A 14,226-nucleotide genomic window follows, 5' to 3' on the forward strand; every position below is an offset into this window, starting at 1 on the left:
CAAGGGTTTGTCATCATCCATCGCTCTTCTCTTCACTTTTACCTGGAATTCTGGTTTTCATAACAATATACACCTTTATACATGTACATTCCAAGGTATTTAAAGGGGATTTAGCCTTGAAAATGAGCTTTATTGGAGTGGTGAAACATTACAAGTCACCACATCTGATTTGAGCACAGTGTTTATAGTTTGCACGTGTACACATAAATCACATGTACACATAAATCACTGGCTCAGTGAGGTCTTTGTAACACACATAAACTAAAGCAAAAACCCAGAGGGTGAAGGATTCTGACTGTGCCTTAATAACATCTGCAAACTATTTCCTTTGTGTCAGAGCCAGGAGAACATTTTTAGCTGTGACCTGTGATACTGGGGTAGCCTCTGTCATAGATCTGTGTCCTCATAAATGTGCTGTACAAAGACAGAAGCTGATCTTTAACAAAAAAAGGAGTATCCAGGGCTAAGGTGATTGGCCTCTGTGAGGGATTTTGCCTTGCTTTGTTTCATAAAAATACGATTCAGAATTTTTCTGAGGTATTTTTAAAATCAAATTCAAACAAACCCCTTTGTGGCTTTGCTGTCCTTTTGCAGTCTTTTATGCTGAGTTTGTGATGACTGATCTTATGGCTAAAAATATAACTAAAAATCTAATAACAGGCCATTAGATATATTCTGCAACATAACAAAGCATCTCCTGCAGTGCCAAAAACAGGGGAAAAAAAGCCTGTTCCTGTGGAGACAGACACTGGACTTTGCAGCATGTCCTGAACACCTAAAGGCTCTTGCTGGTTATTTGAGCAGCTGAGAGAAAAGTGTCTCACAGCAGCACCTGTCTCTGAAAATGCTTTTCTGATTCCAGTCTTGAAGATCTCGGTGTAAGAGCCAGGAGAAAAGGTGGCTCCAGTTTTCTTAAGAATCACAGTGCCCAGCTGGCAGCAGGAAAGGGATGTTCCAGTCCTTATGCTGATATTTTTACTGTAGGAGAAAAGAGAGTATTTCTTAAGCTGGGGTCATGTCACTTGTCACCTGGGTGTGGCTGCTGTGTGGGGCTTCTGCCACACTCCTGTCCTTCCCCCAGAGCTGAAGGGCAGCAGGACAGAGCCCTGGAATCTTGGATGCTGGTGGAGGAGGTGATGCAGCACATTGCAGTCCTGCATGAGGTCAGCTCCAGCCTGTTCACACAAATTGATGAGTCTGGAGTGTTCTCCTGCTCCTCAGGCTGATCCCTAAATGCAGCATTAGTAATGTGACTGGGGCCACTGTGTCCCTGGAAAACTGCCCATTCCTGATGTGTCACCAGGAACAGGCTGCAAGGCAGGGAACAAAGAGGCTGGATTGGCAGCTGGGATGCCCTTGGATGCATCAGCTGAGTAAAAACCCTGCCTGCTCAAGAGCCTTGATGCCCAGTGAGGCACCTCATATCCATGTGCTGCCTTAGGCACAGCATGGATCAAACTGAGCAGGATTCCCCCTGGTGTGTGAGGGTGGGGGCAGTGTGGGATTCATTCCTGAGGGAGGCAGCAGAGGTGGCCTTCAAACCCTTCCAGGGGTAATTCTTTGAGGGCAGGTTGGGATCTGTGAGGAATGTGGATCACAGGAAGACAGCACACATCTTTTTGCCTGATAGAACACAATTCCTCTAATTTTCTATATTTCTGCTCACATACTTTTAACTTTGAGGAACATAAAATTTACATAACCATGTGGACACTGACATCAGCTCTCACTCTGGGGCTTCCTCAGGGCCATTCATGTTCAAAAGATACCCAAAAGCCCCTTGAACAGCACAAAAAGAGATGCTGTAACTTCTTTCCTTTCCAGCTCTGATGGTGTGGACTGCACACACATTGATGGTCACACATCCTTCCTAATCTCATGCAGACTGCTGGGAAGGGCTTCAAGGCTCTCCTGGTCTGACACGAAGTCACCCAGTTGTGCACCACAGATATATCTTGATGTCACACCTGGCAGGCTGCAGAAATGTGAGAAATCCCATATATGACTCTCCTGCTGTCTCAGAACTGCTTTTTGGCATCCTGCCAGTGATACACAGGGCTGTTCTCTGCCTGCTGGGCTTGGTTCTCTGTCCCCCAAAATGAAGCAGGGGGAGTCCCTTGCTCTCAGTGCACCCCCAGCATCCTGACAAAATCCCCAGCACACAGGGGAGCTGCCTGTGATGACAGTCCTCAGATAAACCTTTACATCTGTTTTGCCACCCTGAAAGTTGCCAGGGAGGAAGAGAAGAAAGCCCTAAGCATAAAGACCCTTCCTTGAGATCAGAAGCCTGTCTGCACTGAGATAGTCAAGCAGCCACTTTGGGATAATGTCAGTGATAGCTTGTCAGCTGTATTGACTCGTGCTGGGTTAGAGTGGTGGAGAGAGGGAAATTCAGGCAATCCCTACCTCCTAAAGCACCTATGGATCACTGCTTAAAGCAGCTATGACTTACTGCCTTTTCTCTCTGTTACAGGTCTTGCACTGCAATTATTCTTCTTCTTCTTTCTTAATCAACTAAAAATGCAGCTTTTCATCCCAGAGTGTGCCTTAGTGCAGCAGCATCCCAACTTTGCCAACCCTCAAACGGATTTGGGATGCAACCATCAATGTGTGTGCAGTCCACACCATCAGAGCTGGAAAGGGAAGAAGTTACAGCATCTCTTTTTGTGCTGTTCACGGGGCTTTTGGGTATCTTTTGAACATGAATGGCCCTGAGGAAGCCCCAGAGTGAGAGCTGACGTCAATGTCCACATGGTTATGTAAATTTTATGTTCCTCAAAGTTGAAAGTATGTGAGCAGAAATATAGAAAAATTAGAGGAATCATGTTCTATCAGGCAACAATCTGTTGGAGCACCAGAGCATGGACTGTGAGAGATTGTCTCCTCATGGCTGAGCCCTGCTCTGTGATAAAGTAAAAAGTTAAAATGTGCTGGGGTTCATTCCATTCCTCTTGGAGAAAATTATTTTCAGTAACACCTGGAGCTTGCTCTAACCCCACCTGAAAGCTGCTGGCTGGCTGGCTGGCTGGATATTCCTGCTCTCTGAATGGTCCTGGAATGAATCCACCGTTAATAAAACCTCTCTCAAATATTTGGAACGTTCCTGCTGGAAATTGCAGACCTTGGCCTCTCTTCTGCCCAACAACAGCACCAGATCCCTGGGCTCTCAAAGGAATCAAACCAGCCACCTGAGGTGCAGCAGTGCAGCTGGTAAAGCAATATACTGAGACCTGTATAAGTCAGTGGATGTGAGGCTGGACAGAGCTTTAAGGGAGATTGTTTCTCTTCCAGGTGAGGTGAGTGCACCTTTGTGCCCCGGTTTCCCTCTTGTAGAATGGGGATAACGAACTTTCCTTCCTTAGAAAACCCTGGAAGGGCTATTAGTAGTAATTTTAAAAGCCAGGTGCTTTGATATTAAGACAGGTCAAGGCTGAAAGCAATTTGAAAGATTAGCAATCAGTCATTTGAGTGTTTAAGCGTGGGGAGTGATGAACTGCCCAGATTAGAACAGCCCAGGTGGAGGTGAGTTAAATGAGCTGGTCAGGGGATCTCACTCAAGCTGGTTCTGAAAAGGGGCAAGATGGAAAGGAAATGCTTGGTTTTTTTAGAAAAGATACCTTCTGAGTGTAACAAGAAGTAATTGATTCTCAGAAGTTGAGGTTTCGTGAAATGTGCAGCCTTTAACTTAGCATAATGTATCCTGTGAAGCTTCTACTTCAGGAAAAGAAGGTGGAGGGGATAGCAGGTTCCTTTTGTGGTAATAACTGTGTAGTTTGGCTCTACACTTCGGGAATAAAGTGGAATTAATCAGGATTAGGGCAAAAAAACACCCACAAAATGTTATATGCATCCCCTATATTACTTCCATCTGCTAAAGCATTAATTATTAACACTTATCTAATATAAAGTCATTCAGGTTTCCGTAATACATCCCGTAACAGAGCAGCAAATTTAGCAAAGTGTTAATCAGTCAGTGATCAACAGCAGGCAAACACTCATTGTAGACTTTGGAAAAGCAGAGGCTGTTTGTGTTTGTGTTTGTGTTTACCTGTACCACGGGAGGGAACCTCTGGAGGGAGCACAGAACACCAAGGAAAGAGGGAAATAGGGACTAAAGGAGAGGGAAGGTATCGGGACTCTCAGGTAAGAGCCTGGAAAAGGCAGGTTCCTGAGCCATGGAGAATTAATTAAGAACAGAGAAATAAAATCAGGGAAAGCCCCTGAGTTTCCCCAGTGCTCGGCCTGAGCTCCTTAAGGCACTTTGTGCACCTCTGTTACCTGAAGTCTCTGAACCTGGATCTCCCTTCAGCCGGTGCTTCCCCCGACACCTCTGATAACACCAGAGCTCTCTTTCCCTCCCTGCACTCTGGTCTAGTTTAGTGCAAACAATAGACCCTTCTTTGCTTTGAAGAGCTGCAGGGTTTAATTTTGGGGCTGGGTGCCTGTGTGTGCATAGGAAAGGGGATTTGTTCAATGTTGCAGCATCGCTGATTAAATAGAAGCGTAAAAATGCTTTCTGCATTTTTCAATACTAATTATAGATCACTGTTTAATCGAGCCATGGTAAGTGCTCAGTGTTCTTATGGTGCCCAGGGAGCAAAAATAGATGGGGCTGCTGGGCTGATGCAGCAAAGACATACTGTTCACTCTCTCTCAGCAGAATTTCACCTTATATCATAAACAGCAAAGCAATAGGAGTGAAAAACTAAAACAAGCTATTAGCTTTAAGGAGTTTTACAGGTAAAGAAATCATGTTTCGATATAAATGCACATGTCTAATTAACTGTAGAGATCTAGTCAAACCTCATTGATTTTCCTTGGAAGGGGAAGGCAGATAGAATCTCTAAAGGTGAAAAAAAAAAAAACAAAACAACCCAAAAGCACTCATTCATTCATGAGAAAAGCCTATACTTGATATTTTACCCCAAATAATAAAACACAGAGAAATAAACAAATCATTGTTCATTTAGTGTATGGAAGAAGCAGAGAGCCTGTGCAGTGTGTCCTGACACTCAGAAACAAATCAGAAATCAGAGTAACCTTAACAGAGGGTTAGAAAGAGCAGGCAAGGACTTACCTACTGCCTCTGTCTTGAGAATGTGCAGAGAGAACAGAGCAAGGAACAGCAATTCCATTCTCTGTTTTAAACAGGCTCAGTGTTGGAACCAGAATTGATTAGACTCCTCAGGATGTGATCATATTTCTGCTCTCAGTTTTATACTGGAGTAAGTACTCCAAGACAGACCTGAAAGCCATGGCAGGAAGGTGAACTCCTCCCCTTTGTAATTTCTCCAGATTTACCCCGCTCCTGATTTGCCTAAATTTATTCATTCTCCAAAATGAATGGCAAAGGGAACGAGGCTCTTTGGCACTGAGCCTTTAGTGAATAACTGAGACTTTGCAACCTGTGCATGTTTAGTGACCTCTTGCTGAAATGCTACGTTTTTATTTAGGGGTAGTTTTTTTCCTGACAGCCCCCATGACATTTAATTAACGTGTGTGTTAAAGTTGGTGTTTTTTTAAAAAAAAACCCTATGAAACAAACAAAGCCCCAACTGCCCCCATCCCCACCCCACAACCCTGCAAACAGCTCCTCAGGATTGCAGTAGATTAGAGGAACTGGAAAATGGGAATTCTGTGTGCAGTGACAGGAAATGTTTATTAGGTGACATGCAGCACCTTACTTAACGTAATTAAGGAATGGCACTTTTTTTTAATAATCCTTTTTCTTAATTATCTGCTTCTGCTACTATAGTATAATATATACAGACATTTTTTTCGGTCCCCTTTCCTATCTGATTTTTTTAATTCCATGTGCCTGATTCAGTGGCAGCTCAGACTTTTTGTTCAACAAACAGAAAAGCACTTTTTGCTCTGTTATAGGCACTGTGTCACCTTTTAATTTGGGTTTGGATTTTGATACAGCCGAGGAAAACAAATGAGGGAGTGAAACAACTTCTTCTCCTTCCCCAGATGCTTCTCTGTCCACGCTGGGTTGGGTGGGAGAAGAGCAGGATGCCCGACCCAGAGCTTCTGCCTGAAGGGGTGGATGGAGTGAAGCAATGCCGTGCCAGCAGATCTGAGCGTGCAGAGTCATCCAGCAAGGGCTGAATTAAAAAACGAGGAGCCAAGGAAGTGCTTTTTGCCTTCCCCAAGAGCTGCAGCTCCCAGAGCAAGGCTGTGCTGTCAGCAGAAGGGTGGCGCGGGCTCAGGACCTGCAATAACACCGGCACAGCTGACTCACGAGCAGCTCTTTTATTCATAAAAAAACCGGCTATAAATAACCCCCCAACAATGAAGAGCTGCTGGGGAGTGTTTTTCCATCCTGCTCTAGGCAGTTAGAGCCCGCACAGAGGATGATTTGCCTAGCACATGGTGATAAGATAAATAGTTGCTGCAGTGACAAGAACAATACGGGAATTAGTGGCATTTTTTCACTTCCGAGCGCGGTCCCGGCGGAGCTCCGGGAGCAAGGTGAGTTCTGAGCACGTAGGGCAGGGAGGGGTCAGGTGCTGTCAGCCCTCAAGGGCATCCACGAGACACTTCACTCCCGGGGATGGTCCTCAGTGGCGACCTGAAAGGACACACTCTTGGATTTTTTTTTGCTCTTTTCCTGTTAATTCTCTGAAAGCTAAAAGCCTGCTAGAAACTCTCCATTCAGGACTGAAAATAGGGTTAGTAATGTTGATCTTAAAAATCAGGATTCTTGGTTTGTTTCTTTTTTTCCCCCCCCTTTTTTTTTCCCTTCCCCCCCCCCCAAGCCTTTCAGCCTATCACTATTAAAGTGACAATAAATTGCACTGCAGTCATATCAATTAAGCTTTTATTTGTGCCAGAAAGTGAAGGCACACTCAGGGAAAGACATTCCCTCTCCTTATGAAGCCTGTAATCTAAATAAGCAGGGCAGACATCATGTGATCTCCTCATTTTTTTCTAAAGAAGCTCACCTGGCAGGTACTTGGTTATCAGTTCTCCATGCTGCACCTTGGGATAATTTCGAAAGGAATTGCTCTGTGAGTTGGTTTTGGACATTGAACCTAAAGATGTGTGAGGATCTTGGTCAGAGAAGGTGACACTCAAAGTTAAGCAGGGAGGTGACAGCAGGTCACTGAACTCCAGGCTGGTTTTTCCTGGCAGAATTATTGCAGTTGTGTCCATAGCTACAGGGGAGGTGGGAACACCAAAACCAGTGAAAACTGCATTTATTTTGTTGCCTCGAGAGCCACAGCAACAAAGGTTTTGGGGATGCTCCCCCAGCCTGGTTTCTGGAACGTGTGAGGTCTGACATCATCCTGCTGCTCCCAAGGGAAGTCTGGGGGGGATGTGGTGGTTCATGAGGCTTTCACGAGTCTGAGCCACAGGATCCCACCAAGTGCTGAGGGGAGGGAGGCCAGAGCTGTGCCCAGCCCTCCAGCTGAGGGGCTGCATCCCATGTCCCAGCAGAAGGGATGAGGGCTGGCTGGGGCTGAATCTGTGCCACAAAGGCATCAGAGACCCAAAGCCCAGGCTGTGGCTCAGCTCTTTGGGCTGGAGGCCGAGCTGTTGCTCTTAGAAGGAAGATCTAAGGGTTGTGAGGGTCAGACTGGCCCGGGGCCAAATCCTTGTCACAAATTACCCAGGAGGAATCGCCCCTGCGATGGGAGAGGGAAGCACTTCCAAGAGACTTCAAACCCAGATGAGTTTTGTGATTGGGAACCCCCCCCCGTGTGTGAGAAAACACGCTCAGTGCTCTTCAGTTACTTGTGTGTTGCCGTTTTATTCGTTACAGTTCCCCCACCACTGAACGGAAAATCTGGAATTTCACAGCTCTTGGTGAATCACAGTCATTGGGCCTTCATCTTCCACGAGGAACGTGGGCTGGCTCTGATCCTCCCCGAGTCTGCTCTGTTGGGAACAAGCACAAGGTCGTTTCCATGGAATACTCAGGAGCAGGGATAAGATGTTTTCTGATTTCTTCACATCTAAGTTATCAATGGAAGGCTTTGCTTGCCATACACCTGGTTTTAGGTATTTATTCCTGTTTGTTTCCTTTTAGACAGGACAATGCAAGTTCCCAAAAGGTGAAAATACCAGTTCTGGCATCTGAGAGAGATGTTCTGGCTCTGGATAAAGGGGAAAAGGGTCTGGTTTGGGGAGTATCCTCACAACAAACCAACCTTGCCAATATTTTGTGGCTTGTTGGTAACCTGCTGCTGAACAGCACTCAGAGACTTCAAGCTTGATGATTATCTGATTATCTTCACTTCATGTGCCTGGTGGGGGCCATGGATAACTCCAAACCCGTGAGGCAAAAACTCCTCAAAGACAGAGGGTGGGGGAGGAGCAGAGCTCTCTGTTTTCAAAACATCTCAGAAAAATCTTGGAAGGAGATCATACATCCCATTTGTGCCTTCCTCTCCAGAAAGGAAGACTTTAATCTGCATAAATTAAAACATAAACTGGATAAATAGGCTCCTTATTTGTATTACTCCCCTTCATGACTGTTTCTTCTTGGCAGGCCCCGTGATGGCCACTGACAGAGTGAGCAGGTGGATATTCTGCTCTCACTGAAGGTCGTGGCAGTGAACCCTGGATCCATGGAGTGACTCTGCCTCCATGCTCAGCTGAGCTGGGTGGCACTGGCCATTTTTTGGCTCAGGTAAGGTCTTGTCTGTTGTGAAAGTGCAGAGCTGGAGAGTCAGGAGTGAGTAAGAATTGACTGTGAGTTCAGAGAGAATGTGACAGGGAAGAAACCAGGACAGTGGAATCCCTCATCCTCCCAGTGTCTGGTTTTTCCTGTGTGTATAACGTGTGTCCATGACCTTGCAGGTGACACCAAACCATGTGCAGCTCACCTTCTACTCCCTGTGCTGTGGGATTCTTGTTTTCATCATGAGGATGCAGCTTTTTCTCCTGTAGTTTCAGGCATAACTCAGTTCCTCAGAGTGCTCTCAGCACAAAGGTTGCTCTGCATCACGCCAAGATAAGTGTGTCTGTTGTCCAAGGGTTACTGAGCAGAGCTGGGACTCGGCTCCTGGACCGAATTTCCTGGTTTAAGATCACCTTGGGAATGTCCCAGCTGGGGCCTGTTGTCCTGAGCCCTTGAGAATCCCTGAGAGCTGCAGTTGTGGGCAGTTCTGAGACTGAGCTGAGGGGGGTGAAGATGCATTTCCCACAACAGCCACTTGAATCATCATTAAAACTTCCACCTGAAGCTTCTCATGTCTCCTTCTCCATCTCTTCAACATGTTCAGTGATTATTTTCTTCTCCACAGGCACAATCATCAGGTAATTATTATTGAACTTGGAGATTCTCTACAAAATAAGGCCATTTCTTATCAAAATAACACCAATTCAGACATTCAGATATAGAATTCTAAAACCAATCATAGAACTAAAAGAAAAACAATTCTAGAACTAAAAAATGTTGTAGAAGGTGAGGTCTAGATAATTATAAATCAAAGGCTGCCAACAGCATGGTACAGCCAGTGTTTGAGGTGTCAGCCTGAGCTGCTGGAGATTAGATTGGGTTCTCTGGACTTCTGAGGGATCTTAAACAAATAATGTGATTGCTCTTTCCCGTTCATGGGATGTAGATAACACTCTTTCCTCGAAGATGTAGAGTGAGGTAAGTACCAGGAAGATCACACAGTTCCTGGAATATGGGAGTAGGAAAATGCCCTTGAACTGAGGTTGTGATGTGCAGAGGTTTGGATGTGTAGCTGCTCTGTCTCTGAGTTTTCAATTCAAAGTAGTTTTCATCTGATTTTGAGAGCTCCAGCTGTATCCCAGAGGGTTGGAATGCACAAACCTGGGGGTTTCTGTTTGTTAAAGCCCACTAAAAAAAGCAGTTTCCACACTAATATTGTCTCCCCTAATCTAGCAACATTATGCTAATTTTTATGTAATTCTATTAGGGAAATAAGATTACAAAGCTTTTGTGAAGAGCTGTTTATACTACTTGATATTATTTTAATTACATTCCGATCTCATTTTGTTTAGTGCTTAGTGCTTGAACGCCAAATTTTCAAATTAGAGCAATTTCAAGTAGCATTTTCAGGAATATCTGCAGCATTTCAGATCATTGAAAGGATTTGCTGACTCGAGGTGTTGGCACTGATGAGGTGACAGAAATAGTGGAGCCCTTGTTCAGCAGCAACCTCACACCAGAGGTGTGGCTGACAGGGAGGGTTCCAGGATGCACAAAGGATGGTTTATCTGGGACACTGGGAGAAGAATATTTTATAGGATGTTAAGACATCCACAGGCTTGATCTGTCATTTTGCAGCCCTTTCTTTCTATATAATCATTCTTTGCATTTCTATGTGACCACCTGAAATACTTAAAGTATTTCTAGTACGTAATTATTGTGTACTAATTGCACACTAACCTGAATGCACTTTCGTACATTTCAATAGGAGAAAAGAAGCCCTAGAATTTTCCTTTTCAAGCTCCACATTTTAGCCTGAATTTCTGATGTTTTAAATTTGGCAGAGCTATCAGAGCTCACAGATTTCCTGCTCTAGAGCTGGAATTGCTGCTGCAATGATCAGATGTCAGTGCTGAGTGTGGAAAGCCCGTGAACTCAGCTGAGCTGCTTGGCAGTATCACAGTATAAAATTGTTACTCATGGAAATTAATCCTTTGTTAGGATGACAGTGAGAAATGAATTAAATCAGAATAAATTCGGACATAACGTGGCTTTACCTGGGTAATTGTACTGCTCACCTGAACTGCTCTGCTGCTTAAAATCTCCCGGTTCCCACTGAACCTTGTATTTTGTTCCAGCAGTGCCCTCTGCTGAGAGCATGGAATGTGTGCCCGAAGGCTTTTTTTCTCCAGGGCTCAAGTATTTTAAATCCAGTTCTCAAAAATCATTTGCCTTTACAAAGACAGAGAAAGAAAAGATATAATGATATTGGTGTTGGTTTATTAATGTGCAAGTCACACATTAAAGAAACACAAAATATCCTATCATGAGCATGAGTAGTGATGTCTGCTGCTGTTTAGCTACATTCTCATCCAGGAATTAAGGTGGAAAAAGGCATTTTCCTAATTGCTTAGGCAGGAGCTGAGGGCCAGGTTGGTGACCCAACACTGATGTTCTTATTTCAGCTCCATCAGCCACACACTCCCCCCTCCAAACCCACAAAATCCTGCTCTCCGTTTCCTGACTCTCTAATCCTTTATCATCTAATTTGTTGGTGAGTTAAAGCTAAATTCACATTAATTCCATTTTAGACTATCCTTAAAGAATTTTAAACTACTGCTGTGATCATTCATCCTCTCAAGATCTGACCAGATTTCGCTGCTGGCAAAGGTTGTTTTCAGCAGCTCATCCGTGTAGCAACAAATATGTTTTCCAGTTTGGGCTGTCCTAGCAACTGAACGGTAATTGGCGATGCCCTGAGGTGGTAACCCAAATATTTAATACCACACGTGGTTAAAGTTTAATCCACTGTCATGATGATGATGATGTGGCAACAGAAGCTGCACGTCAGGGTCCATTCCCCACCTGGAGAACGAGGTGGTAGCAGCTCTTGTGTGGTGAGGTCTCTTACAGAGTATGGGATGAGTGAAGCCGACCTGGTTGAGAGCTGAAAGGAGGATTTTCCACCATGAATGGATTTCCAAACTGCTCTGCTAACTACACAAACATCTGGAGTCATTCTTTGGTGCTTGCCCTGGGCATCCCCCAGCTGACCATCAACGTGGCGTCCGTGCTCTTCAACTGCACCGTCATCCTCACCCGCCTGGCCACCAAGGACCTGCACAAGCCCATCTCCATCCTCTTCTGCAATTTGGCTGTTTCTGATCTCTTCACCAGCTTCTCTGGCTTTTGGATTTCCACGCTGTTCATCACCAACCCCGATATCACCGTCTTTGGGTCCGAGGACATGCTCGCCCCTTACGCCTTGTACACGACGTCCATTTTATCCACCATCTACAACCTGGTGAGCATCGGGGTCGAGCGGTACCTGGCTGTGGCCAAGAGCATGAGGACGAGATTCAGGGTTGCCAGAAACCATTCCATAGCCGTGGTTTTCACCAACTGGGTCCTTGCTTTCTTTCTGGGCTGCTTGCCACTGATGGGGTGGAACTGCCTGCACAGGGAAAAGAGCGTCTCGGTCCTCTACAGCCCGTTCTGCGTCAACTACCTCTTCTTCATCGCCGTCCCCAACTTCGTGGTGGCCTTTATCATACCTCTGTTCACCTACCTCAGAATCATCATCATCCTGAGGAGGAGGAAGCTGAGGATGAAGGCGTGTGGGCAAGACACCGGCACTTACAAATCGGCTGAGACCCAGGTGGCCAGGACCAGCATCTTCATCTGGCTGCTGGCGCTGATCTCCTACGCCCCGTTCTTCGCCGGGGTCATTTTTGATGCCACCAACCACCGGTGCCACGTCGACCTCTACCCGGGCGTCTACATCTTCAGGAACTGCACGGCCATGCTGATCACCATCAACTGCCTGGGCAACCCCCTCATCTACACCCTCAAGCTCAAAACCCTGGGGGCCAAGCTCAAGGCTCTGAAGTGCCCCTCCACCAACAGCGTCCGAGCCTGTGCCATCGAGCACATCTAGGTGGGGCTGCCCCTGCTGCAGCACTGCCTCACCTGCCCAGAGGAGCCAGGGGGAGCTCTGCAATCACTCCACATCCAGGGGGATTCAAAAAACGCGTGGATGTGGCACTTGGGGGGGCACGGTTTAGTGGTGGGATGATGGTTGGGCTTGATCTTAGAGGTCTTTTCCAACCTTGTTTCCTGTGATTCCATTCCTGAAGCCCAGGTGCTTCAGCACCCAGCGAGGGGGAGGTGTTGGGGTGCAGAAACCAGCACGGGCAGCCCTGAGAGGGGGGCTGGACTCTGTGTCTCCCAAAGCCCTCAGCAGCGAGGAGCTGTGCTGCCTGGCTCTCCTTGGGGAAGCGGCTCAGTGTGTGCCCCTGGTCTGTGTTGCCTCCAGCTGGGAGCAGGGGAGCTGTTTTCCTTGGAGATAAAAATAACTCCATTAGCCCTGTTTACTCTGTGCTGCTGCTGCGCTCGCTTCGCTGCCCAGACTCCCATCCCTGTTGTGTGGTCTGTGTGGCTTTGAAGGCAGTTAAATAGCTGGAAAATTCTCAGCAGTCTGGGGGAAATTGTCATTTTACTTTCTCATTTACACTCAGTCAAATTGTCTCTTTGACTGTTGGATGAATCTTTATTAACAGGGCACTCAGCCCTGTTTTCCTGGGGTAATTTTAACTGCAGTGTGTAGCTGGATTACATGTTTTTGTGAGACATTTGTGGCTACATCTTTCATATTTCTGCTTATAGAGGCACACTCGAGTCCATGGCTTGTGAAATTTGTGCTGTTCCAGGTGACAACCTTGGCTGGATCCTTTAGGATCAGAACTGGAGTTGAGTTGACTGAGCAAAACAAAATAAAAATGTCAAGAGCAAGTATTTTGTAAAAGGAAAAGGTCTTACTCCTTCTCTCAAAAAAAAAAAAAGGAAAGTTGGCTCCTGAATATTTATTATTTATTTAGTAGATATTGTTTCCTGAGATCCTAGTGGAGGTGGATGTTTATTCTTAGTTACACAGGGATATGTTCTAGAAGAATCTCAGAGTTCAAACTTCTGATCTCTTGCCTGAACCAAAGCAGGTTTATTTTCTCTTGCCCCAACCAGAAGCCTGGTTTTAACAGATCTGGTGACATCAGCCCACCTTTTATAAAGTGCTCTCGGATGCTGCTCTGTGGTGTTTCATCAGTGTACACCAATAAAGTGGCATCAATAATCCACACAGTGATGATGTTCTCACGTTCATCACACGCACAGTCCAACCCAAATCAGCCCTTCCAGCACAGATTGGAGTTTCCAGGGATTTATTTCCAGTTTCTTTGCTTTGTTGTTGTTGTTCTTTCCCCACTTCAAAAGGTTTGAGTGAACTGAGGGAAAATCCCATTGCTCTGATCCTGGCCAGGTATGAGAAAAGAGATGTTTTGGGTAAGAAATGGGTTCACCCACTAATGTTAAGAACTGGGAAGTGCCATCTCATTAACAAATCTGATGCTCAGTGGTTCCCTTTGTTGCTGACAAACCCCTCTCCTGTGCTGCTTCACACTGAAGAACTCCAGGGATATTTCTTTTGTCTGAATTGCAATTCAGATATTTAAGGAAATGGATGGCCCTAAGTGACACAGAATTAAAATGAATTATTTAAATGGATAATGTAACTCAGGCAAGATAATTTTTTTTCTCCATTG

General features: G+C 45.6%; 2 protein-coding genes across 6 annotated transcripts in view; one reads left to right on the top strand and one right to left on the bottom strand.

The window, feature by feature from the left end:
• The window catches only part of CA4 (carbonic anhydrase 4), a 16,701-nt gene extending 11,424 nt beyond the window's left edge, over window positions 1-5,277 (bottom strand). Inside the window, exon 1 of the mRNA XM_032707198.1 lies at window positions 5,078-5,277. Within this exon, the coding sequence (XP_032563089.1) occupies window positions 5,078-5,135 (58 nt within the window). The 5' untranslated portion in view covers window positions 5,136-5,277. The remainder of the gene's footprint in view (window positions 1-5,077) is intronic.
• On the top strand, window positions 2,366-13,410 carry LOC116796533 (lysophosphatidic acid receptor 3-like). 5 transcript variants are annotated; one of them, XM_032707200.1, is made up of 5 exons: window positions 2,366-3,296; window positions 5,974-7,069; window positions 7,769-8,007; window positions 8,498-8,638; window positions 8,809-13,410. In XM_032707200.1, exon 5 carries the CDS (start codon window positions 11,598-11,600, stop codon window positions 12,564-12,566), a length of 969 nt encoding a protein of 322 aa, XP_032563091.1. In that variant the 5' UTR covers window positions 2,366-3,296; window positions 5,974-7,069; window positions 7,769-8,007; window positions 8,498-8,638; window positions 8,809-11,597; the 3' UTR covers window positions 12,567-13,410. The 5 variants fall into 5 exon arrangements, with proteins under 5 accessions (XP_032563091.1, XP_032563094.1, XP_032563090.1 ...); XM_032707203.1 differs by having other exon boundaries at window positions 5,974-6,474; XM_032707199.1 differs by having other exon boundaries at window positions 5,974-8,007; window positions 8,899-13,410.
• The last annotated feature ends 816 nt before the right edge of the window (window positions 13,411-14,226 follow it).

This window comes from Chiroxiphia lanceolata, chromosome 20, assembly GCF_009829145.1.
Source record: "Chiroxiphia lanceolata isolate bChiLan1 chromosome 20, bChiLan1.pri, whole genome shotgun sequence".
Classification (NCBI taxonomy): Eukaryota; Metazoa; Chordata; class Aves; order Passeriformes; family Pipridae; genus Chiroxiphia; species Chiroxiphia lanceolata.